We start from the raw sequence: 26,987 nt of genomic DNA on the forward strand, positions 1-26,987 counted from the left end.
CGATAGTCAGTTCTCCAGCCTTCAGCGCCTAGACTGCAGCTCTGCACAAAAGGTTTGGCCAGAGGAGAAATGGTTGTGCCCAACTGAGCCTGGTTTCTCTCAAGGTTTTTTTTTCATTCTTTCGTCAACTAGTGAAGTTTGTTTCTCGCCACTGTTGTCACTGGCTTGCTTGGTTTGGAACTTGTGGAGCTGCGCATCAATGGATTTGCTCTTAAGTGTTTGGACTTTCAGCAGTGAAAATGAACCTCACTGAACTGAACTAAACTAAAATTAAACTCTGAAAACGGCACTGACACAGTTTCAATTTACCAAAGCTTCTATGCTAATCTACATTGCAAAAGCGCTATAGAAAATAAATAAATAAATAAATACAGAGTATGTCTCATAGACTGTAAAATATATGGACGTAGTATCTGTGACGTCACCCATAGGTTTCTAAAGAGCGCAAAAGAAGCCACAAGTAGGTGCGGCCAACCGTTGCCATTTTGTTCGCGCGTCATCACACCCACGGCGGGATACCAAACAAGGGCAAAGAGGCGGAGAGTGAGCGGAGCTACAGACACCTGCTGACAGTTTGCTTGGACCTGGTTCAGACACACTTTACTTTGGGAAAACGCTTAATACTTTATCACCTGTGACTCATTTGTATTCTGACCACTTGTGCTTGGTTGTATACTATATCAATAAAGTGTTTAGTCTTTTAAAAACACTGCTGTAATACATTGAGCCACTAAACATTGTTCTTATGACGTTTTTCAACAGGAGGAAAACGCGAATTACTTCCAAACACTTCAGATATAGTCTGTGTTAGTTAATGTAAGACTATTGATGAAATCCAGCATAACACTGTATGACAACACTTCAGATGACAGTTCTAGAGCCTACAGCTAATCAATCTGACAGATTCTGGAGTGCTTTACAGCTCTAAAAATAAATAAAAACGATAAATGATCTTAAATAAAACGAATACATGTATAGAGATGGTATATAAGTATATAACTTTACTCACATGGGAAACGGAGGCCACGTGAATGGTTTGTGAGCACAATAACGTGCACTCAGCATGACATTCCATCAAATAAGTGTAGGAAACAAGTCCAAAAGGCAGTTGACTGTGTAAAGCCACATAAAACATCACAGAAATACGATAAATATGCCGAGTTCAGTGGCTAATCTGCAGGATTCAGCTGAAGTGACGTGACGGCGACCAACGAGACCTAGCTGTCACTCAAGTGGCCACGCCCTTAATTATGCAAACTTAATATAACTTAATATAAAGGAAACGGATGAGTTATAAAAAAATTCACCCCCCTCACAGTTGTCATGAAGGGTAATATTAGCTGTATTAATATTACCAAAATCTTTTTTTGTACCAGGCTGTAAACATCTTTTTTTCTGCTGTAAAGTTGGCCATTCCAACAGTGGGCTCAATTAAAATTTGCTCTGTTTTGGAGCCAGGAGCGGCCAGGACTAGCGGAATTTCGGATGAATTGCAGTTTTAGTTACTTCCGTATTGGCTTCCTGAGAGAGAGCGGGAGGTTGCCGCTTGGTATGTCTGTAACAAATGAACTCACAATCTTGCAAGCAAATAAAAGCAAAAATGACAAACAATACTAATTTGTTTGCTTCCTCCATAAGACTTTTCATTCAAATGTTAATTGTTTAATAACATTAGCTTAATAATTCATTTAAATAAGCATAATAGACACAAAAAACAAGAAAAACAAATAAATAATCCACAATTCATATAAATAAATAAATAAATAAATAAATACAAATTTTCCTAATGTTCCTCCACCATCCGACCTGTTCTTCCTTCTCTGTATTAATCTTGCAGCTTAAAAAAAATACAAATTATCTCCGAATGTCCCAAATTTTCCAAACGAGAAATTAGCAAATTCATTCAAACAGCTGCTATCTCTGGGCCTGAACCTCTATTGTGGCCGTCTAAAAGCAGACTGTAATTCCCCTACAGAGTATCTTTCTTATTAGCGGCTTAGCGTTTTGACACGTTGTCTTAATCCGCCATGGCCATTACCATGACTCCTCTACAGCGCTGACCCTCCCGACTATGACAGGGAATTTAATAGCAGCCATTGGCCATTGGGGAAATGGATTGTAACAGTGCTGATACTGATAATACAGTGAGCAGTAGGTGAGCAGACGGCCGGACTGTAATGAGTGTCTCTCTGCTGCTCAGGGACTCATGAGGATTGTGATGACACGGCTGTTTTTGGGCTCCATAAACTCATGTGACTCGAGAAATTCTTGCACTGAGAGCTCTGACTTGCCAAGGATGACAATTTGGAAGGTTTTGCACTGTTGTTGTTTTGCTTCACAGCGTTGATATGCAAATGATTTACTTGGAAAAGGCAGTATATACGATTTCCTAATTAATATTTCCAGCACAACACTAAAACCGTGTTGTTATATACTTTACTGACTGATGTACTTACATTATCCCAAATGTTTCAAAGAATGTTCAAATCTGGAGAAAAAAAAGCTATTTTTAACTAGTTACACGGACTGCATCTTGCATTGCTAATAATTAGGGCCGATCATTTAATTTATAATTATCACAATAATTTTTTTATATCAGTTGATACCGATAATTGTCACGATAAATGTCAAATCTTTATATCTATCCATTTAAAAGTATTTTCAGCATGCCAATCACTTTGTGCAGCTGATTTAACACATTTTGTGAAATGTTTTAGTTGTCTGATAATATAAATAATAAAATAATAAACAATGGAACAATCTTAGTTCAGCATTTACTGTTCAAGTTTTCAACAACCAAAGAAATCACTTACAAGTTTTTGGATATTACTGTTCAACATCAGAAAAAATAAATAAAACAAGTTTGGAACAAGTAAAAGGTAAGTTACTGGTGACAGAATGTTTAGTTTGGGATAAACTGCATGTCCTTTTAATGGTGAGTATGGTGAATTTAGCAAGAAATATCCTTTAATATATTGTATTTAGGGATGCTAACGATTACTTGATGATCTATTGATCATTAATAACCCTTTAATCGATGGACCTTATCGATGACTGATTTAGCATGGACATTTAAAGGTTTAAGCAGGTCGCACACCAGAAGCGCCGCTCGGCGCCGCGACACGGCGCGTACATGACAGATTAAAGTATCGCACACCAGACGCGCACATTCGAATGATATTTAACATGAAACTAATCAGATGGCGCTCTGTGGCGCGGCTGAAAAATGAACTGCGTCCTGAGCCGTCGCCGGGCGCCGCCGACAGCCGCCGACTTGCGGCGCCGGTGTGTGTATCCTGATAGAAACCTATGATTAGAATTCTAAAATACGTGGCGCTGCGCGGCGCGCCGCCGAGCGTCGCTTCTGGTGTGCGACCTGCTTTAGTTATGTTTTGCACTGTGAGACACATCCACGCATTAAAAGTTTACCTTACTTATGGAGTCACCCTCTTGACATTGCATATTGCAGGATGCATAAAAAACCCTGTTATGCGCAGTTCTTCATTATATCAGCGGTTGTTTAACCAAATTTATCTCACAGACTGGCACTAATAGTCCTATGCAGACTCTCTTTCTTTTTAAATCACACATAACGGCGAGACATGAGGGGAGCCTCTTCATTCACTCAACGAGTTTCTGAGCTCTCTCATCCTTCATACCAAGTTTATTTTTCGGAGGTAACCCACTATCAGTGCTGCAAATAGTTTGTAAAGACTGTGCAGCTCATGCTGAAACCGTGAAAACATGATTGTTTTGGCGCTAAAGCATATAGCGGTCTTGTTTTAAAGCTTTACACCTCAGATGATATTCGTTCCTCTTGCTTATGCTGTAGATAACTGACCAACAAATTATACATCAAAATTAAGTTACACATTATACATGAAAACAATCGTTGCAAAAAGATACATTTTCAAAGAAAAATATATAAAGTGTGTATACTTTTTATTTCGCGCCAATCTTAAAAACTGCGGGTGGATGATGCTTCGCTCAATTGAAAAAAAGTATTTATTTAATGATCCACTGCTGTTGTAAACGTCTGTCATAAATATGCTGCATTTTTTTTATGTCATTATTTTAAAGATCATGTCTTGAGCATCGGATTTCTCCTCCGTGATTATGTGCTTTAAATATATAAAGGCTGGTTATTTTACCGTCGATAAGGGACAAAAGTGTCAAAGAAAATATGTTAATATCAAAAAGGAAACAGAAGCTTGACCACAAAAGCTCCTATTATTATCAATACAAATGCTCTTAAATAATGCAGTTGGAACTAAACTGTACAGGGCTGCAGCCCTCCAGGAATAGTTAGACACACCTGCATATAGCAAAGATGATAACTCCCATGACTCCACCCTCAGTCACATAGTCATCAAAAGTAGTTCTTACTTGTTGTGAATATGTGCCCTCTAGTGGTGAAAAGGACATACTGTGCCATCACACGTCACTGACATCACACGTCTTTGGCTACGCCAACAGTACACTAATCAAAATTTAAAAATGCGTTTTCTTATCAAAAGGCTTCACATCTATATTACCATTTTAGTTTCTCAAAAGTTTTCATAAAAAAAAAAATAAAAAAAAAACATTTTCATCCCTAGAGTTTGAATTTGAGCTGCATCATTTCCACCTGGCATGTATTTACTGTACTTTTCAGGTTTTTTCAGATGCCACATCAATATTTCAGGGAAAAGCGGCAAGTTTTTAATGAAGCCTCAAAAGTGAGTGAGAATATAAACTGTGACATGCCTCAAAACAACTGCTCTCTGAGTAAACATTTCATGTCCTTTGAAGAGAAGCAATCTGGAGCATGTACAAACTGACATTAAAGGGCAAGACAGAACTGTGTGTAGGTATGGTGTGTCCACAGTCATTTTTAAGTGATATAAACACAACAAGTCTTTTTAAAAAATTTTCTGATGTTAAAACAGGATCCTTCCATTTTGAGGCCGACCGCAACGTTGATTGATAGCAACGCGTAAAATCATATCCACAAGCGCAAAGCAACTGTGATTAAAAGAGCTGTTGAGCTCACTGTGATCATCAATCATCATTAAATGTGATCAAGAACGAGTTTTACAAGTTTAAAACATTATTAAATCAGTGCATGTTTGTAATATAGAAAAGACAGCAAAACCGCTTCGTAATTCGCCACCACAGCTGCATGTCAGTACAATTATAAAAAAAAAAAGCTTGTCTCCCGGTTTGTGGACATACATTTTATTTAGGTTTATTTTGTACATCAACATAATAGATATCTATACAGCTGTGGATATTAATGTGTATCCTGTCACATTCACCATGCAAAAATGCCCGCGTGCGAACTTTGTAACAACATTGTGTGTGACTCATCGTTGCAAAAAGGCTTAAATTAACTTCACAACAAATGCATCAAATCACAGCTGGTAAGGGAGATCCGCTTCGTTCTTGTCTGTCGCTTTGCTGTTTATCTATCTGAGGTGCAGCATGAGAAGGCTACACACATCAGAGCAATACAGAGAGATCTCTATGGCCCTGACATGTACATGGAAACGGTGGGTATAGCTCATTTTCATTGAAGGCACAGACAACAAAAACAGCTACAGTATGTTTAGAGCTGAAAATTTCCATGTAAGGAAAGAGACATAATCTGATGAGTATTTTGAGCTGAAGCTTTACAGACATCTTCTGGAGGCACAAAAGACTTATATTACATCTTGAAAAAGGGGTAAATAGGTGCCTTACATGGGTAAAGATGTGTGATTTTCTGTAATTTCTGTGATTGTGACATGCAATGTTTCTATTCTATTTCTGTGATGTCATGGCAGTGCTGAAACAAATTTAGACAATCTAGTTCACAATTAACAAAAATATATGTTTAAATTTCACATATATTTATGTGAAAAGTTTATTCTTTGGTTTTTAATTATATAATTTCATTGTAGCCAGGTTGTGAGAGATATTAACCTTTTGCTTCTTGACTACAGAACAATCGACATGTCTCAACAAAGAATTCTGCTTGTAACGAGTCTACTGGCCAGCTGCAACATAAACTACAATGACAATAATAATCTCATGTAGTAGTTATGTGCTTTATTCAGCAACTTTGAATACCATTTTGTGTGACATTTATATACTGAAAATGGCCGCAGATAGCTTACCTCAGGCATCTTATTTAAAAATTCAATAAAATATGAAATGTTATTAAAAAAAATGCAATAAAATAAAAAGTGGCTGAATGTGAACCAACAAAATCAGTCACTTAATATCTATTTTTAATCATATTAATGAGGTTTAAAATGTATTAATCTATTTTTTTTATTCTGCACTCATGTGTCTGTTAGACTTGTGTGTCTGGTACAGACAGCCAAACTGCTTGTTGCTGGAATCTTTTATGCCACATGTTGTTAGAACACAGTGTTTCCAAAAGAAACAACGAATGGTAAATGCTCATAGGGTGCTGTAAAATTATTGAAATTCATGATCATAATGTTTATATCCATGCCTCATCACAGATGGTCAGACAGTGATTCATCTTTAATAAATGGTTAATATATTAGTGTCTGGCATGCAGCAAGTTCAGAGACTGTAGTTACACCATAATTTTGTCAAAGATTCTCTTTAAAGTGTGCTAGGCATAAACAGTGCCCTTAAATGACTACTGAGTCTCCTCAGTTCAAACGGGTGGAGGATTTAGCTCAGAAACAGTATTCCACACCACCAATTTAACAATTTAAACACTTGATTTCGTAGAAGTTTTAGCTGTAGCTATAAATGTAGGTAGATTGTCAGCTCATCAAGACATCATTGGTCTCTTACGTGCTTAGCCATAACTCGATTTTTATTTATTTTTTTGCTTTTTCGGTGCAGAATATTGTGAAAAATCATTAAAAAAAAAAACCTAGAATAAAATGAATTTTCTGAAAAACACAAAAATAAAAAATAACTGAAATCAATTTAGGCAAAAACAATAAAGATTAAATTAGAACCACTTGTTTGCTAAACAAAGATACAGCAGATTTTTCGAGCAATACGTACACTAAAAGAATAGACAATAATAACTAATAGTTAAAGTATTGTACATAATTTGTCAAAACATTTGCATATTATTTAGTAATATTACTGAAATTAAAACTAACTATGTACAAAACTATGTAACAAATTATGTCAGCGATAATCCATGGCTTTCCATAGGTTAGGATTCAATTGCAAGACGTGGAGGCAAAGGACCACATGATGTGCAAATAAATTGATAAGTATTTTTTTAATTTTGTAAATTTCCCGTCTGCCATTAATTGGTAACTACAATTGTTCAGGAAAAGAACTATATGAAAAATGAAAAATATGAAAAACATGAAAAATAATGTACAAACTCAGCCAATCAAAATCAAGAATTTCAACACACACACACACACACACACACACACACACACACACACACACACACAAACACACACACACACACACACACACACACACACACACACACACAAATATTTATATATATGTGTGTGTGTGTGTGTTGAAATTCTTGATTTTGATTGGCTGAGTGTGTACATTATTTTTCATATTTTTCACAGGTAGTTACTGTTAATTTATAATATAATCTGTGGATTTCTGCAAGCAATGATTCTGCGTGGGCCTAGCAATAACATTGTCAGCTAGTTTTTTTTTTTTTTTTTCAGAAAATTTCAATCAGGTTTAGATAAGAACTCTGGGCTGCCATTCCCACCCCAAGGTACCATACCCCAGTTATGTTATGCCACATATAGCAACAATCAATAGCAATAAGCCTTAAAATTAATGGATTTTCAATGAAAGACAGTAAGAAACTAAATGTGAATTAATCTTAATTAAAAAAATATATCATCTGAAATTATGCAGCTACGTACAAACAATTATAGAACAGTATGTGTAATTAAAACACTATTGTCTCTCATACACAGACACTGAAATACATTCTTAATATCATATATGCTATATTATTCCTAAAGTGCCAAAAGCCATGTTTTTCTCCATCCTTCTATTCTTTCTCTTGAGTTTTGCTTCGCATCTTGCCATCTATCTGAATGATGCATGAAGCTCAGAAGTGAATTTTGAAGTGCCACGTTTCAGAATAACCCACTAATGTCTGGACACGCACACATACTCGGCACAGAGGGGTGCTTCCATTATAGCATGCGTCCTTATAGATTATTGTGCGAAGAGGAAATTTAAATTCTAAAAACATAAACTAAAGTATAGGGTTCTGCTGTGCCCCCACCTGTGTGACCAATGTGTTTTTAACAGAGTTTTAGAATGAAAACACTCCTCATCCATATTGAAGTATTTCTGATCGTATATCTCCATCCACACTATTCAGTGTAAAAACCATAATACATGAACAATATTCTTACTGTAGTAAGAGAGAATTGCTTCATTCTTGTCTGTTACTGTGCTGTTTATCTACGTGAGATGCAGCAGGAGAAGGCTATAAGCATCAGAGCAATACAGAGAGGTCTCTATGGCTCTGACATGCATTAGAGATTAGTGGGTGGGGAGAACTAGCTAATTTGCATTAAAGGCACAGGCAACAAAACAACTGCAGTGTATTAGAGCTGAAAATTCCCATACCAAAAGGTATAATAAATATTATGTTGAGTATTTTGAGCTGAAACTTTACAGACACCTTCTGAAGACACAAAAGACTAATATTAAATCTTAAAAAGGGGTAAAATAGGTGGTCATATGGCTAAAGATGTCATTTTCGAAAGACTCCATTTTCAGAGTCCACACTGTCATAAAATTTCATATTTATTCACTGTTTTGTTTTCCAAAAAATTATCTCAGTCCATACTATCCAGTGTTAAAAGCATAATTAAACATGAGCAATATGCTACAGTATAGTAGACCAGTTTAAGAGCAACTGTGTATAGCCACATTTTGCCAAAGTTTGGTTTTTAATCCATAAACACCAAAACGAAACTCCAGCACTTCAAAACAAAATGGGATCCACAGTGTTTTAAAATGCTCTATTTTTGCAGGTCAAGAATGTATAAATAGGATGGACCCCAAGCGTCTGTTTAAAAAATATAAAAATAAAACTTATGCAAACTGTACAAATAAAGATAGGGCTTAAAGGGCCATGACACCCCCCTCTTTCGGTTAAAGTCTACTTCAGAATTTTTTCAAAAGATGCATGATTAATGGGCGTGGAGCTCCGCGAGCATCGGGCAGGAGTGGGCGTGGCCAGCAGGGGAGAAGGGGAGCGAATAACTGCTGTTGTCAGTTAGCTCACAAAATGAGACACAAAGAGGAGACGCATGAGTTTATAGTTTACAAAGTTAAAATGCAAAGAAATGAACAGTGATTTAACGCCCTGCTACATTTGTTATTCGTAATTTCATATACAGATAACCACAATTTATATCATTATAAAGATGTGTGTAAACCCTATATATGAGGACTTCTCCCTCAATCCCCGTATCCAGCAGACTCAGTGCAGCTGGTCTCCTGACCTGTCTATTTTAACCATTAACCCTGCTGGTAATCTGGAGGATTTAGGCAAACACAGCAGCACGGCGATGTGTCTGAATGAGAACGAACTCCTGATGAAAGACAGCGTCCGCCATTCTCTAATTCTCGTGCTGTTCTCCCGACAAAAATGCTAGCAGCACGCACACAGCTTTGCTGTATGATTGGCCCTGACAAGATCGCGGGGGAAAACATGCAACAAACCCCGTGGATGATGGAAACAAACGCATATGAGCCTTCATGAACGGCTAAATACTGTGCCGTGGTTTCCGTGTCTCTCAGCTCGGGCTTGACACTGGCAGGTCTCATGAATAATTAAGCAGCCGGCTCTTCTCATAGGATAAGAAAACTCCGCTATGAATAATAATGAGAAACCGACGCGTCATCATTGCACTTGCAGTTCTGCGATACGTCGCCGATTTTGATCCCGCCCCAAAAATCATTTTAAACCCGGAAGCTGAAATTAGCTGATAAAAGCTCAAAATTATCCAGTTTTCCCCACAATTAAAGCTGACAGGTGCTAACATTGTCTTAACTGATGCTCAACACACACACATCTGTTAATACAAAAAAAAAAGTTCTCCGGGATGTCCTGAACCTTTAAAAAACCGTCGTGGGATGGTTTTCCCCAAGGGGTTTTAAGAGCATAAAACATTTATTAATAGGGAATTTTTAGCTATAAACGCATAATATTTTAAGGTACCAGCTTTAGTACAATTTGTGTGTGATTAATAGACATGCACAATATTTTATTTTTATTTTATTTTTTTAAGGAAAAATAATTTATGCAGTAATTGTTTCGAAAGCTCAAATGATGGTGATATGATGCTTCGCAAAGTTGCTGACATCGATATCAAAATGTTTATGGATGCTAAATTAAATGAAACAGCCAGTTATTCCTCATGCCAATTAAAAAACTCATACAGCAATCTCAAATCAGTTCATTCCAGACATTTTAATCTGATTCACAAACCTGTTTGAAGGAACCAAATTAGCCAGTAATCAGTTAACAAGATTAAAAGATCCAGGATCTGCCAAATCAGACCATTTAAGCGAGGTACAAACAACTGACCCCAGGCCTAACAAAAGTGTGTAAACACAGCCCCAATAAACATCAAACAAAACTGAAGAACAAACTAAAATTACATAAACTCAATCAAAATCGGGTCACAATTAAGTTTGCTTTGAATTAAGTGTTCTTTCGGCTACTAAACACCTTCTGGTTACCATCGGTTCATGAAGTTTAGGCAATTGGAGGTTTTGTCCCATTTTCTGAGTTGCTACTGATTTATCTGTCAAATCCAAGAAGGTCAGAGAGGACTATAACACTATAACACTTGAGTAGCTGGAACAGATATATCCGCACTTGTGCAACTGCTCGCAGAGAGATTTTAAAGACTCGAAAGAAGACACACAGCATCATACCACATCTTTTAAAGTTCTAAACATTGCTTTCTATAAGTTTACACACACCTGTGGTGCCATTTATTGTCAGTCCATGGCAAATAGAAAACAATGTAAAGATGTGTGGCACGCTGTGGTGCTTTTCCTCTGGTGTGTGACAGGCTGAAGAAGGCTGTTTTATCAGAAGTTTATAAAAGTTCTCTCACATCGTTGTTGTGTTCAGGGGTACACGTGATCAGTGTGACACTTACAACCCTGTCTACTGTAGCATCAGAATGTTAAAGTGTTTAAAAACAGAGTGTCATAACTCAGACTGTAAGCTCAAATGTAGAACTTCATTTGAAGCATATCGAGACCTTTAGAATCGTCCTAATAAAACACCGCTGAGCGAATGTGGGCAGAACACAGTTTATGAACACCCAGAAGCACTGCTAATTCACTTTAAAGGACAAAAGTGAGAGCCAGAGAAAGCTGACTGATGTCTGTCCAACACTTTAACACATCTCTGCCCAAATCAGACTCTGTGACACACCAATAACTGCCGTGCCTGTGACTGCAGATATATTTACATGAGTGTGGCTAATGTAGTTTTCTGTTGAGATTAAAAATTATATAATGGGCACATTAAATAGGGCACTGCAGAAGTGTGTGTATTGTCAAGTGAAGCTCCTGGATGTAAAAACAGCTGCAGAGGTGGATCGTCTCCACAGCAACGCATGCTCATGATTATTCAAGAAATATAAAATAAAAGTCTGTCACATTAAAACTTTAGCGTTTCGTTGATTAAGACAGCAGACAAAATAAGACTAAAAAGAGAAAAAGAAAATGGTTGGAAACAACTGTTGGATCATCAAATGACCTCCACAGCAACATAAAAAAAATCGAAGCAATTAAAACAAACAATTTAGATTTAGACTTCTGTCAAAATAGAATCAAAATTATTTAAAATAAAATGAAATTAAAGAACTGTCAAGGTAAAATTAAAAAAATGTTTTTTTAAGGGCAAAAACACTAAAATAAAATAAATAAAATAAAAACAAACGTTAAAATAGACAATGATATGATTGCACCAAAAAAAAAAACAATCTAATTAATGTTTTTTAATAAGCCAAGCAAACTCATTCATTCATTCATTCATTCATTCATTCATTCATTCATTCATTCATTCATTCATTTTCCTTCAGTTCTATTTCAAAGGTCAAGACCAGTTGTAGAGCTGCATTTTTCAAAGTCCATATACACCATAACGAAACACCAGCACTGCCAAACAAAAATGGAATCTTAAGTGTTTTAAAACACTCTATTTTTGCAGGTCAAAGATGTCTAAATAGTGTGGACACAAGGCATAACCAAAACAAAAATGTGTAAACACAGCCCAGATAAACTTGAAATTACGCCAATTCAAACAAAATCTGGTCACAATTAAGTTGGTTTTGAATTCACAACACAACACTGAAAACAGGAATACACTGGAAAGTGAAGTTGCAGACCTGGTACAGATATATCCGTACCTGTTTAATTGCTCGCGGAGAGATGTTAAAGACTCGAAAGGGGTCCCGCACCAGACGAGAAGTGGCACTGCGTCATGCCACATCTTTTAAAGTGTAAACAACTGTTGGATCATTAGATGGCCTCCAGAGCAACATGACAAAAAAATCTAATCAATTAAAATAAACAATTTAGATTTCAACTGTTGTCAAAATAGAATAAAAATCTGTCAAAATAAAATCTAAAAAATAAATTTTTTAAGGGCAACTAAAAAAACAAACCATAAAATAATGCATGTTATGATTGCACCAGAAAAAAATTTATCAACATTTTATTAATAAGCCAAGCAAACTAATTCATTTTCCCATCGGCTCTATTTCAGAGGTCCTGAAACACCCATAAACACTTATTCACACACGCACACATACACTATGGCCAATTTAGCTAATTCAATTCACCTATAGCGCATGTCTTTGGACTGTGGGGAAAACTGGAGCACCCAGAGGAAAACCACGAAAACACGGGGAGAACATACAAACTCCACACAGAAACGGCAACTGGCCCTGCCGGGACTCGAACCAGCAGTCTTCTTGCTGTGAGGCGACAGTGCCAACCAATGAGCCACCATGTTACCCACAAGCTAACTCTCAGAGTTTTTAAATAACAGTAATAAATGTTGCCATTTCTCATTGTTGATCCTAGTTATTACATTAATGTTTACTAATTGTATCCCTTCGACTTTTCATTCTTTTAATTAGTTTGAAACAATTGTTTACACTAAACAATTATGCACAATCAAACAAGTTCTTTTCTCATAATACCCCTTAAAGTAATATTTTTTTGTAGCTTATGCCAAGATGAATACATTTTTAACATTTCACATATTTTTCTGAAGTTCTTTGGGCAAATAATATTAATAGTTTCTAGTCATTCTAGGAACCCTCAAACCCTGACTTTCCTTTAGCACCCTTATATAACAATAAGGTCGCCACTATCAAAGCTTCCTGACTTGCCCCGGCATTAAAAAACCAAGCAGGTTGCCAATAAAAGCAGAACACACTGGTCCTTAAAACACCTTAGCTGCTTTGGCTCAGCCTGAGCTGAAAACAGAATTCTGCGAACGAGTGTTGGACTCCACAAAAACTCTCTAAGGACACCTGAAGTAAACTGGTTTCCATGTACAGTACAAGGCTAATTACATTCAGCCCATTTCCTGCCCAGCACACTTCAAAGTGTCTCGTAAAAAGAAAACAAAATAGTGTGAATCAATGAAAATGTACCTTCTTTTTGTATTCACTATCAATGTTTCTAGTCAGAACAACTATTTTTATGACCTACACTTTCCGCGACCTGTGATTATTTGTAAAATGTTTGGAAATGTTTCAGCACTATACAAATCTGTGTACTGTTTCGTCTTAAACCTCACTTTTGACTTAAAAAAAAACAACAACAACAACCTGCTGTGGAAACAGTGTTTTTCTGGTTGCTCTTAGGAAATGGTAACGTACAAATGGCAATTTGTTAAATCGTCAACTTTGTCCCTGTTTACACAGAAAGCATGACAAAACACTTTTTGTACGCATAAAACACCCTGACAGATGTTATTCCCTATCGACTGCTGTCTGAAGATGAGGAATGTTCTCTAAATAAGATATTACTCTGTGGGCTCTGAGATTTCCTTAGACAACGCTTGAAATGAGTCCCAATTAGATCTACATTTGATCCAAACAGGCAGGGAAGCAAAACTCATGCAGCCGCATAAAAACATTCGGATTCTACAGAAAGCTGAAAGCTGGGATTGATTTGTGCTATTTTATATAACTAATAGTAAAAAGATCAATCATTCCTTTGTTTTCCTGAGATTCAAACCACGGCATATGATATACAATGAAAATGCATCAAACTCAAAGAACAGTTATTAGAAGATAAATTAAAAGCAATGAAATAAGCATAATAGCAATGGCCAGGTCATACGTTTGAAGAAGTGGAAATCTTATTGACAAAATGCCATTAAAAATAAACTCTGTTAATGTACAACAATATATTATAGAGTCAGTAAATAATAACATGTTATAAAATACTAGAATTTTTGAAAAGTAAAGGTCATGGGTTCAAACCCCAAGGACAGCAAAAACTGATTAACTGCCATTAAATAACTAAATACAAAATGTTTAAAACAATTTAAATATTTAAAAAAATTCAAAGAATTGTTGGATTTGTTAACATAAAAGTAGCTTCCTTGTTGTTTACTTGGTAGATCATCACACCGAAAAAAATATATAAAATAACCATACTCTGACATAAAAGTATATTGAAATAATGCTTTCTCGAGCTCAAACTAAATAATATTAAATAAAAATTAAATAAAATTTAATGAAAAACATAAAAAATAAATAATAAAATAAAACATTACAATATAAATAAAAAATAAAATGAATAAAATAATATAATATAAATAAATAAACAACTAAAATAAATACATGAACAAATAAAATAAACAATTAAAATAAAAATAATAAAATAAAATAAATAAATAAATGTATTCTAAAAATAATAAAATAAAATAAAATAAAATAACTTATGTAAAGCAATCATTTGAATAATTTTATTATTATTATTTTATTTTTTTGTATGATTACAAACCGGAAACACGTATTTTCAAGAAAAAGTCTTACAGGTTTGGAACAACATAATAGCCAGTTAGAATTTTCAGTTTTTTGTGAACTATATCTTAGATGCTTTTGATAGAAGCAGATATCAAATACATAAATTTAAAAAATGAAATGTATTTTTAAAAGATGGATAGGTCCATAATTGTGATTTTAAGCTCATAGTTAACTCATTTAGAATATTAACATTTTCCTTGTCAGCACATCACACCCCATTAGATAGCATATAAAAGCATGATGTTATATGGGCCTTGAAAATGGCTAAAACAATCAAAGTCAGGGTTATTATCATGTAGCTCTAGATTTTCCTCTCAGAATAATTCAGCAAAGGATGAACATGATGTTCCCAGTGCAGTGAATTCCCAGCAGGGGAAGAGTGCCATCTTTGGGTAATGATAGAGTGAATCTGCCTTATATACTCACAATACTGTTCTCAATGCAGAGATTTAGACAAAACTAAAAAAGCAGTATACTGCTGTAAAATCAATACTTCTTCTATTTATTAAAAAAAGGAAAAGACACGTAAAAAAGCCTTTTTCTTATTCCAAATTTAGACACGGACTATCTAAACCATTAAAACACAGATAGCCCTTAAAGTTTAAAAAACATTTTTGTTTATTTGACAATTTGAGTCAGCCTGACATAGGAACAGTGGCTCAGCCAATGATGTGATTAGTGGGGTGGGGGTGGGGGGTGGTGCAATCATTTTGTTTGACCATTCTTTTTAGTTCATCCAGAACTTCTACAGAAAAAAACATGTATAATTAAACTTTTATATTTTGGGTTGAGATGTCCGGTCACATTCACCTCCATTGTTTTTCAGATGGTAAAAACAGCTGCAAACTGAGGTTTCTGTTGATATCATGTTGCAAATTATATTATAAATTATATTATTCGACTTCTTGTCTATGATTATGAACACACTTGATTGTAGAGCAAGTAGTTTGACCGTTTTCTGCTGTTTATTATTTAATTATAGTCCTTTATAAATATATAATTGTATAACTTACAACAGGCGACACAGTGGCACAGTAGGTAGCGCTGTCGCCTCACAGCAAGAAGGTCGCTAGGTCGCTGGTTCCAACCTCGGCTCGGCTCGGCTTAGTTGGTATTTTTGTGTGGAGTTTGCATGTTCTCCCTGCATTTGCGTGGGTTTCCTTGGGTGCTCCGGTTTCCCCCACAGTCCAAAGACATGCGGTACAGGTGAATTGGATAGGCTAAATTGTCCACAATGTATGAGTGTGTATATGAATGAGTGTGTGGATGTTTCCCAGAGATGAGTTACGGCTGGAACGACATCCGCTACGTAAAAACGTGCTGGATAAGTTGACGGTTCATTCCGCTGTGGCGACCTCGGATTAATAAGGGGACTAAGCCGACAAGAAAATTAATGAATGAACTTATAACAAATTATTTGTACTATACCTGCTTCATTAAGAATAGTTCACACTAAAATGAACATATGTTGTTCTTTAATCATCCAAGATGTAGGTGATTTGTAAAGTGCAAATGAATGACTAATAGTACTTTGGAACAACAAACAAAACATACAGGACAAAAACTATATATATATAATATAAAAATATATAATGGCTTCTGATGATACATTAAGGTCTTGTGAAATAAACTGGTTGGTCTGTGAAAGAAACTGATTATTATTTACAGTATAACATTAAGCACAAGTTAGGGTGTGTGTCCACTTAGAGGTTTTTGTGTAGCTTAAAATGCTAGCCTTCTTCCAAAAGTGCTCAGCTGCGAGCTTCTCCAACTGTTGTAGCTTTTAAAAACATTCTGAGCAGTGCTTGTCGTGATATGCACACCACACAGCTAAAAAAAAAAAAAACGCAGCGCTTACGTTGACAACAGTATGCTCGGCTCAGAAAAAAATACTTTGGTGGGTGGACACGCACCCTTTTTGTTGTTGATGCTTCATTTGTAAACAAAAGTGTGCCCTTGTGTCAGTTTGTGCACATGTATTCGCCATAACTGGAAATAGTAAACATATTTTCTTACTCTTACAGTGCAGGTAACTATTAAATACAAAATGATGTTATGAAACACTATTAGGTGCTCAGGCTGACAGGATCGATCCAATCTGCTTCCGACCAAATCATCACCTCATGGCGCAGGTGATTTTTTGTGTTGCCTCAGCAACCAATGAGCTTATAAATTAAAATACCTTAGTGTCGTTTTCATTATTTGGATATCATCCTTGACCAGTGTGTAGATCTGTACAGGGGTTTCATGTATGTTATGTTTGCAGCAGTAGTGTAATTTTCTTAGGTGTTCTCTGCACCAATTGATCACCATACTGATGGTGTATATTATGCACACAGACTTTTACCTTAAGCCAGCCAGCCTCAACGTTTCCATGGTAAAAATGCCACGTTTAAGGTCTGGTTTCTTTAAAAATCAGCTATCTTCATTGCCTGAGAGATATACGATATAAAGTGGGTTTCAGAGTGGTCAAGAAGCACTGCATTAAATTCCATTTTCCCCCACCAAGTCTTTAAAATATGGCATTTTATTTTACCTCAGTATTTTCAATGGAGTTTCTGTGCTCGCCTTGCTGAACCTGACAGTGCTAGCATTACCCAGTCTTTCATCTCGTTTTACTCTTGAACAACTAAATGAGTGCTTAAGTCGATTTAACTGAATGTAATATAATTACATTACAACATCGATGCTATAAAATGAACCTTATGAAATTAAAAATAGTCAAAAAATAGTTTATCATTGGCTGAAAAACGCTAGCTGTGCATATACCCCGTTACCATATCTTTCCAAGGGCACTATTTAAATAATCTAAGAGTATGATCTAAAGCACATGGCGCAGGTGTACTAAGGAAGTGTTTAAATCCACTTTTGTTATTTTAAATAAGGGAAAAATGGTCGCCGCACCTGGCGCATTGTCTAAAATGGTTGTCTTTGTTCTCCAAATGTGTTATGGGTGTGTTTTGGGCATAAAACGTCCATTAAACCAATCAAAGTCTCATCTCCCATTCTCTTTTTAAGTACGAGTTGCAGATGCTTTATGGCACATTCACTATTTACATGGCAGACTTTACAAGAAAAAATACTACATGCTTCATTTGCGAGGAAAAAGATCTGATCGTGTATGAGGAATGGTGAAACCTGTGCCATTGACTTTAGACCAGCTTTAGTTCTCAATGATTTTATTGCCTTAAAATACCAACGCATCAACAATGCACCTTAACACGCTTACTTTTCAGACCAGGATGCCTATGGGTGCATAAATGGACGTAGATTCAATTACTATTTAAACAACATGGCGCAGGAGTTGAAAATGATTCCTGCACTGGGCTTAAACTACCAAAAAAACACTTGCGTCACTCCTGTCTCTGCACTGAACCGAGTGTATGATATGGCCCCTAGAATGTTCATGATGGAATTTGCATTTTATGAATCACCAACATTTTTAGCTGAAAACATTTTTTACTAATGATGAAAAAAACCTCTACGTTTAGCACTGCCTGAAAATGAGCACATTATTTTTAGGAGAACTACCACTTTAATTCAGCATTTCTCTCTGATTAGGATGCAGCCCAACAGAGTAATGCTTTAAATGTGATAAACATCCTGTGGTCGCATTATAATCATACACAAATCCCACAGATACATCAAAACCTCATCTGAACAGCCAAAAGCGTCAAACCCATCTGCTGGCCTATCAAACATATAAAAGCCAAAAACACAGCAGGGTGAACGTTTGATCACCAAGTTGGCCAAAATTAATGCTTTCTCCCTCCAAACCCTGGTGCTTCAAAACACAGACCGTGCATGAAAGAGAAGAGGAGTTACCTAACTAGAATATAGATGATAGCTTCTGCTGGGCCTGTGTCAATAGGCTCTTGGTGTTGAGAACCGCATTAAAGTATATCAGATGATTGCGTCCGTGCCAATTACTTGCGATGACAGTAACCCTTAAAACAGATTGGGCTCATTATACTGAAGAGGATTCCTCTTAAGTTAGAGTCCTCACAACAGCTGGGCTTAAGGTCAAGGAGATCCATGTCAGACTGGAGAGGGACCAAAATGCTCCAATTAGCAATTTGGAGTGCTACAGATGTCTTTATTGGGATGGAGAACATCTCAGTGGCAATTTTCTGAACGAACATGCAATTTTTAGTCCAGCATTTGGAAACTTAAGTGAACGTAAGGACTTGAGATGTCAGTCGTGAAGAAGAAAACGTCTACAGGCTCAACTGATCAACATGATGTTCTGGTTAAAAAAAAAAAACATCTGCCAAATTACATGGTAATAGACTGACTTTTAGGCCATTTTGGAAGATTTCAACACTTAACTAAAAGACGACTTGGAGAGATTGGAGAAGAAAATAATTCTAATGTCAAGGTTTTAATTTATGATAAACTAATAAATGACCAATAATATTAGTAGTAGTAGTAGTAGTAGAAGAAGTATTTAAAATACAAAAAAAATAATATTACAAGTTTACAGATGGGTCCATAAACTTTTACTTTTGGTCCCTTAACAAGCGGGAGGCACATAAGCAATCTGTTTCTACACTGTTAACCTGATTTGGAAGTAAATACCCTTAAATTAAAGCTGATAGTCTGCTGTTAAAGCATATCTTGTTCATTTTAATTCGAATCCATTGTGGTGTTTTTTTTAGCCAAACATGTTAGAACTGTGTTGATGTCCAAATATGTATGGTCCTAACAGCACATGTATGATTGCGTTTATATTTATTTAAAAAATGTAATTAAATAGTTTAAATAGGTAAAAACAGTAAAACTAAACTACTTAAAAATAATTTTGGCAACTATACATTATAATATACAGTATTATTAACACTATTAATATATTAATATTTAATATTAATTCTGAGGTTTACTACTATATTTATGCTATATAAAAAGTGTTTTTGAAGTTAGATAAACTCCAAGTCTTAAAGTGATTGCAAGATTACAGTCAGCACCTGTACTATACCTGTTATTAAGTTAATTATTCATTAATCATTAACATCCCTAATATATGATCTCAAAAATATATCTTCACACAAAATGAAGTTGTGAGAATAAGATGTGTTCGCAGAGGGTATTTGAAATGTTTACATGGCTCACTGGAATATTTGATTCTGATTGGTTAATCATAACATTTCATGATGTGTTATTCCCACATAACAACTGCTGAAACTAACTACACAAACTTGTTTGGGTACTTTAAATCATCATGTCCATTAGGAAATACGTTCACATATATTTATGTGTTTGCCTGTCAGGCCACTTTTCTTGACTGTTTGTCACCATCTTGAGACTGAATAATAAATTTACAAGTCAGTGTTTGTTCCATTTAGCCATTTTAGTTTCTCTCATTTTTACAGTAAGTTTTATTAAATAGTTAGTAAACTATTACTGCTCAGATTTTATGCCTAATTGTTTAATTTTGCAACAAAAAGCTTTGTAATAAGCAGTATAATGTTTAAAATTAGTTAAAATTACTTTCAGTCTTGTGTAACTGATGATGAGTCTATCAGGCTTGATTCTGTGAGAAAAACCGCCAAGATATACATTATCCCTTACATATACTTTACTGCTGTAATTGTGATTTTAGACACGATAGTAGAGCAGAAACTAAATTCTTATTTATCTGGTATGCTATGCATCTCAAACTGCACCATATAACGTCTTTACTAAATATCCTACCACGCACAATGCAATAAAATACAAAAACATTATTGGTCTAACCAGCACTGACAAGCAAAAGACACTTTTTCCCATCACTTAGGTTGTACCGTTTCAACAGCGCTGCACTGTCTATTCATGACAGTGAAATCTCATAAAGCTGGTCATACCGGTTTAGGATGGCTTAAAATAAAGCTACTCACAAAACTGACACAATGTCGCCTCGCTGCACGTGGTAGTTCCTCACACTCCAGCGGTTGAGCAGCACAACATCAGGTGAAGACTCTCCATCTGGGTTTAAGGACGGCTGGGAAAAGAACCACAATATATTTATATATTTATTTAAAAGCACCGTAGCACCTAACTAAAACAAATTGAGGACCACAAACAAACTAATGAAACAGAGGTACATAAGAAAAGAGTGCAGTTAAAATTGAAGGAAATGGGAATAACTGCATCGCAAGTTGATTAACTTGCAATGCAATTATTCTAATTTTTATATTTCTCTACAATCAATATTTACAAATACTTTAATAATTTAACTTATAAAAATTATATTGTAGCATTTTAAAGGAAGACACCACTTTTTTAATAAATAGTAAAGCTTCTCTAGAGCAGTGGTTCCCAACCTTTTTCTTAGGGGCCCCCCCCATGAACATATACAAACATTGGAGCACCCCCACCATATAAATACACACGCACGCACACACATATGTACTGTATATATATATATATATATATATATATATATATATATATATATATATATATATATATATATATATATATATATATATACATATATATATATATATATATATATATATATACATACATACATACAGTATGTGTGTGTTTGTGTAATATTAATATATAATATGTATACAAAATATAAAATAATCAGTTTTAACTTGTCTTGGCCTTCAATAAAACCAAAATTTAGGTAGGCTTTGACATACTGTCTAATCTTTTTCTTCACCTCTGAATAATCATTGCATTTACGTTTCTCTGCCATTTTTGTTTTGATTTTGCCATTACGAGAAGGTGGACAACCACATTGCGCAAGTGAGCAAAATTTAAATAATTATTTAAAGTTATTTATTTTAATTATTTTTACTATTATGTTGGAATTTTAAGCATGTGTTTTGATTTTTTTTTTGGTACTTAAAAATACATATATAATAGTAGGGCTGCTCGATATTGGGAAAAATCATAATCACAATTATTTTGGTCATAATTGTAATCACGATTATTCAAAACGAGTATCAGAAAAAATACAATAAAATTATTAGCGCTCCTGAGAATTTTTTTAAAATAAATATTTCCCAAATTATGTTTAACAGACCAAGGAATTTTAACAGTATTTTCTCTAATATTTTTCTTCTAGGCTTATTTGTTTTATTTTAGCTAGAATAAAAGCAAGTTTAAATATTTTGAAAGCTATTTTAAGGTCAATATTATTAGCCCCCTTAAGCAATAAATATTTTTGATGACTTGCCTAATTACCCTAATTAAGCCTTTGAACTGCACTTTAATCTGAATGCTTGTATTTTGAAAAATATCTAGTAAAATATTATGTGCTGTCATTATAGCAAAGATAAAATAAATCAGTAATTAGAAATGATATATCAAAACTATTATGTTCAGAAAAAAAAACTTCTTTCTATGAAACAGAAATTGGGCAGGAAAAGTTAATATTCAGCTAATATTCAGGAGGGCTAATAATTCTGACTTCAAGTGTTTACATACAGTTATTTTCCAGCCTGCAAAGGAAAGAGAAATAAATACAATTAAATAAAAATATTAAACAAACTGCTTTAAGCATCTTCACTGTAAGAAAAACACTTTAGCTACAAAAATCCTTCAGAGAAACATTTTCTCGTTATGTTTGATTAATGATAAAACAGGCGGCAGCAGGAATATTTCGCGCTGTCTCTTTAATGGTTTCTCTTTCACGTCTTTTGATTCTCAACTCGTTTGTTTATTACACAAATGGGGGCTAATATAAATAATCACGAAACAACGCGTTTTGACACCTATTTGACCATTAAAGCGCTCACGTTAATGACTTTAGATGTCTGCGCTCCTCTGCTCGTCTCAGTGTGCGAATGAGAGCGAATGCTGACTGGCCGCATGCTTCTGGCTGCGTGTGCGTGCTGCACACACACATTCGCGCTTTTAAGAGCAACGCGTGCACAGCTGGAAAGGGGGCGGTATATGATGCATATAATCGTTTATCTTGATTAATGCTTTTTTATAATCGTTTGAAATCGAAATCGGATTTTCGATTAATTGTACAGCCCTATATAATAGTGGAGCATTTTTATGCCTTTTTCTACCTCAATACTTATCCTCTCCCGCGCCCCCCTTGTGAACTCTGGCGCCCCCCTTAGGGGGGCGCGGACCCCAGGTTGGGAACCACTGCTCTAGAGTAACGTATGAGCTTCACAAATTTTGAATCCATTCATCTGATCCCCGGGTCTGGCAGAAACACTTTTAGCTTAGCCTAGCATAGATAATTGAATCTGATTAGACCATTAGCATCATGACCATAAACTTATTTAACAAGTTCACTCTGTTAACTTCCAGTGATAATCACTGGGGTAGGAATGCCAAAAACAAAAAAAAAGATCTGGATCAATAGAGGTGATAAGTGTTAATGAAATAATTAGTGAACACATTTTCTGATTTGCCATTCGCTCCTATGTTCTTTATTCATAATTTGTATTTTTTCTATTACTTTTTTTCTATTACAAGTAGAGCAAGTGCAGAAACCTTCACTTTCACTTTGAAACAAGAAATAAGCTTTTTGAAGATGCTCTATAATAAAAAATCTACCAAGGCATAGTAGAATAATAAAAGACCAGTAAATGGAAATGGGCATAGTGTGAACCTCAGACACAAATGTTTCCTCATTCACATGTTAATTCCCTGAGTGTAAAACCCTGGTGGACAATGAGCCAATCAGAGGACAAAACAAACTGACGAGACTCACGGGCCATGCCTTTCGCATTTGCATGTAAGCCTATTTTAGGTCATTCATCCGGGCTTTATGCACAGCCATGTCATCAAGAGAAAATGACTCATATGCAGCTCTGAGATCATAAAAAAAGTTCTGAGAGCTTTAATATGCATGCCTCAGGCTGTGTTTGATAAGCCAAACGTTTTCTAGTTACACAAAAGTGATAATGTGATTTTCCTCACTTATTGTAGTTATTTAGTTAAGCATATTATTCACTTACTATCTATATTGGACTTTTATTTTAAAAACACAAGCTTCAAATTGTTTACTGTGTGTTACTGGGCAACGACAGCACGAGACATGTCAAACTCACCTCAGGATGCAAAATGCAAGATTTACACATTCTGCATGTATTAATTTCTACTCCGAAGAGGCATTACCTATGTTTAGTTCCATAATTTGTAAATTTATTGTGTTTGTTGTGAAATTTGATGAGTATGTTTCAACAAAACACATGTAGTCTGCTGAATTGTGTGAAATCAGTCAGTTCAACTGTCATTTGCTCATGCAGTGGTTGATATTAATTCCTGGTTGTGTTTTCTTTGATTGTAGCTTCAAAATACAACACTATACATCTCTATCACTCTCTTTTGTCTAGTTTAATAATAATTTAACCTTTATCTACAACAGATCTGGTGAGCAAAATAGGTTAACATTACTCTGATTGGGTTTATATTTGTCCATGTTAAGCGTACATCATGCTCTCTCTCTATGTCTGTAAGAACGGCATGTCAGAGCGGAGCGCATTAATATTCACGACACAAACCATATATAGTCAATCATGGACCTTCTAATTCTATGAGTATTTTATGGAGTAATAAATTAGCTTATAAAACCATTTCTGAAGACTTTTTGAACTTATCAAACCATAAACCTACTATATAGACATCAGAGAACAATTTAACTTATTAAACCAATGCAGTATATGGCACCTTTAATTAACGAGAAGCTAAAATGTAAGGCCAAATGGTATTTCTGCATTATGTACATGTGGTAGATCTGGTGTAACCTTCACACAGCTGAATAGCCTACACTATACCCTGATGTGAAACCTGTTGCTCCACTGACAAATTGATTTTTCATAGAGATATTTTTTTCTTTATTTCCAACTCAATGCATTTAAGCATGTAGACATGGTCAAGATGATCTGCTGCAGATCAAACCGAGCATTAGAATAGCGAAGAAAAGTGATTTAAGTGACTGTGAATGTGGCATGGTTGTTGGTGCCAGATGAGCTGGTCTGAGTTTTTCAGAAACTGATGATCTACTGGGATTTTAATACACAACCATATCTAGGGTTTATAGAGAATGGTCTGAAAAAGAGAAAATATTTAGTGGGCGGCAGTTCTGTGGGCGCAAATGCCTTGATAATGTCAGAGGTCAGGAGGAATGGCCAGACCGGTTCCAGCTGATAGAAAGGCAACAGTAACTCAAATAACCACTCATTACAACCAAGGTATGCAGAAGAGCATCTCTGATCGCACATCTAACCTTGAGGTGGATAAGCTACAGCAGCAGAAGACCCCAACAGGTGCCACTCCTGTTGGCTAAGAACAGAAAACTGAGGCCACAAATCGCACAGGCTCACCAAAATTGGACAATAGAAGATCGCCTCAAAAGCATTGCCTCGTCCGATGAGTCTTGATTTCTGCTGCGACATTTAGATGATAGGGTCAGAATTTGGCGTCAACAACATCAAAGCATGAATCCATCCTTTCTTGTATCAAAGGTTCAGGCTGCTGGTGGTGGTGTAATGGTGTGGGGGATATTTTCTTGTCCCACTAGTAGCCCATTAGCATTGTATTATTGCCACAGCCTACCTGAGTATTGTTGCTGACCATGTCCATCCCTTTATGGACACAGTGTACCCATCTTCTGATGGCTACTTCCAGCAGGATAACGCTATCATAAAGTGCACATAAATGTCATAAAGCGTGAATCATCTCAAACTGGTTTCTTGAACATGACAATGAGTTCACTGGACTCAAATGGCCGCAACAGTCACCAGATCTCAATCCAATAGAGCACTATTGGGATGTTGAGAAACAGGATATTCGCATCATGGATGTGCATCCGACAAAACTGCAGCAACTGCGTGAAGCTATCATGTCAATATGGACCAATATATATATATATATATATATATATATATATATATATATATATATATATATATATATATATATATATATATATATATATATATATATATATATATATATATATTTCCAGTACCTTGAATCTATGCCATGAAGGATTAAGGCAGTTCTGAAGGCAAAAATTGGTCCAACCTGGCACTAGAAAAGTGTATCTAATAAAGTGGCCGGTCAGTGGATGTCTATCAGAAACATTCAATAACGTACACACAGCATTCAGAAAGGACCATCTTGTATGTTTTTTTTTACAAATAAACATTTTAAGTAGCTTAAGATCACCATATACAATCTGATTTACAGTTTTAACACATTTACAGTTCTGCCATTTCAACAATACAGTAGCATCACCAATATTTTGAAGCTCCAGTATCACAGACTGTGTCAGAAAACAATGTAATCCTACAATGTTTGTAGCTCTAGTTTAGCAAAGCTGTGACACATTAAAAACTTTTAAGTTTGATCGACTCTTCTTCTTTTAGCTCTGTGATTTATCGCTTTAATCCTCTGCACAAACTTCCTAAACTACTGAGCCCAATGCTAAGAATAAACTCAGCGGAAGCAACATTGCTTTTAGCAAGTTCAGGAAAAGAATTGCTCTGTTCTCTCAGCCTTTTGATTGACGACATCCTGAGGATAAAAATAACATCTACATGTTAAATTAATTTTTCCCCCCCAACAGACTATTTGTTTTCTCTTAACTCTTTTGTGGAGGTGTATCAAACAGTTTTAGCATGACAAACTTTCCCAAGCATGCGAGTCGACACACAGGCCTCCAATGAATCATTAAGAGAGATCTCGATGAGCCATTTCACGCTTGCTGGGATAATTGACAGAAATATCTCTTATCTGTCCTTCTAAAATAAATACCCCGACGGAACGTTCGCGCCTGGAGAATTTATCTGTCACAGCTGGGCGCTCTATCTTTTTAATTCACGCACATCTTCTCATTGGGTATTGGTGTCAGCTTTCAGTATTGTTCGTAAGAGTGACTTATTTGGATTCAAAGGCCGTGGATGGACTAAGAAAAGCCATTAGCAGAAACATAGCAGTATCAAGCGAGATAGAAAACTGGACTCTGGAAGGAAAAACAAC

The 26,987-nt window shown here is 35.5% G+C and overlaps 1 protein-coding gene and 1 long non-coding RNA gene across 7 annotated transcripts in view; both read right to left on the minus strand.

Moving 5' to 3' along the window:
* The window catches only part of immp2l (inner mitochondrial membrane peptidase subunit 2), a 209,514-nt gene that overhangs the window by 162,722 nt on the left and 19,805 nt on the right, over window positions 1-26,987 (minus strand). For 5 of the 6 annotated variants that reach the window (XR_015525689.1, XR_015525688.1, XM_087310684.1 and 2 more), the window contains 1 exon segment: window positions 20,921-21,024. Coding sequence is in view for 4 of the 6 variants with exons in the window: in XM_087310684.1 (XP_087166810.1) it covers window positions 20,921-21,024 (104 nt within the window). In the remaining 2 variants the exon portion in view is untranslated. 6 annotated transcript variants of the gene reach the window in all.
* Window positions 7,555-17,529, minus strand: LOC147837697 (uncharacterized). Its single transcript, XR_015526484.1, has 3 exons — window positions 16,700-17,529; window positions 10,088-12,871; window positions 7,555-9,089 (listed from the first exon to the last, which is right to left on the minus strand). It is a non-coding gene; the product is annotated as an uncharacterized LOC147837697 (long non-coding RNA).

Source organism: Danio rerio, chromosome 25 (genome assembly GCF_052040795.2).
Source record: "Danio rerio strain M-AB ecotype USA chromosome 25, GRCz13ab, whole genome shotgun sequence".
NCBI lineage: Eukaryota > Metazoa > Chordata > Actinopteri > Cypriniformes > Danionidae > Danio > Danio rerio.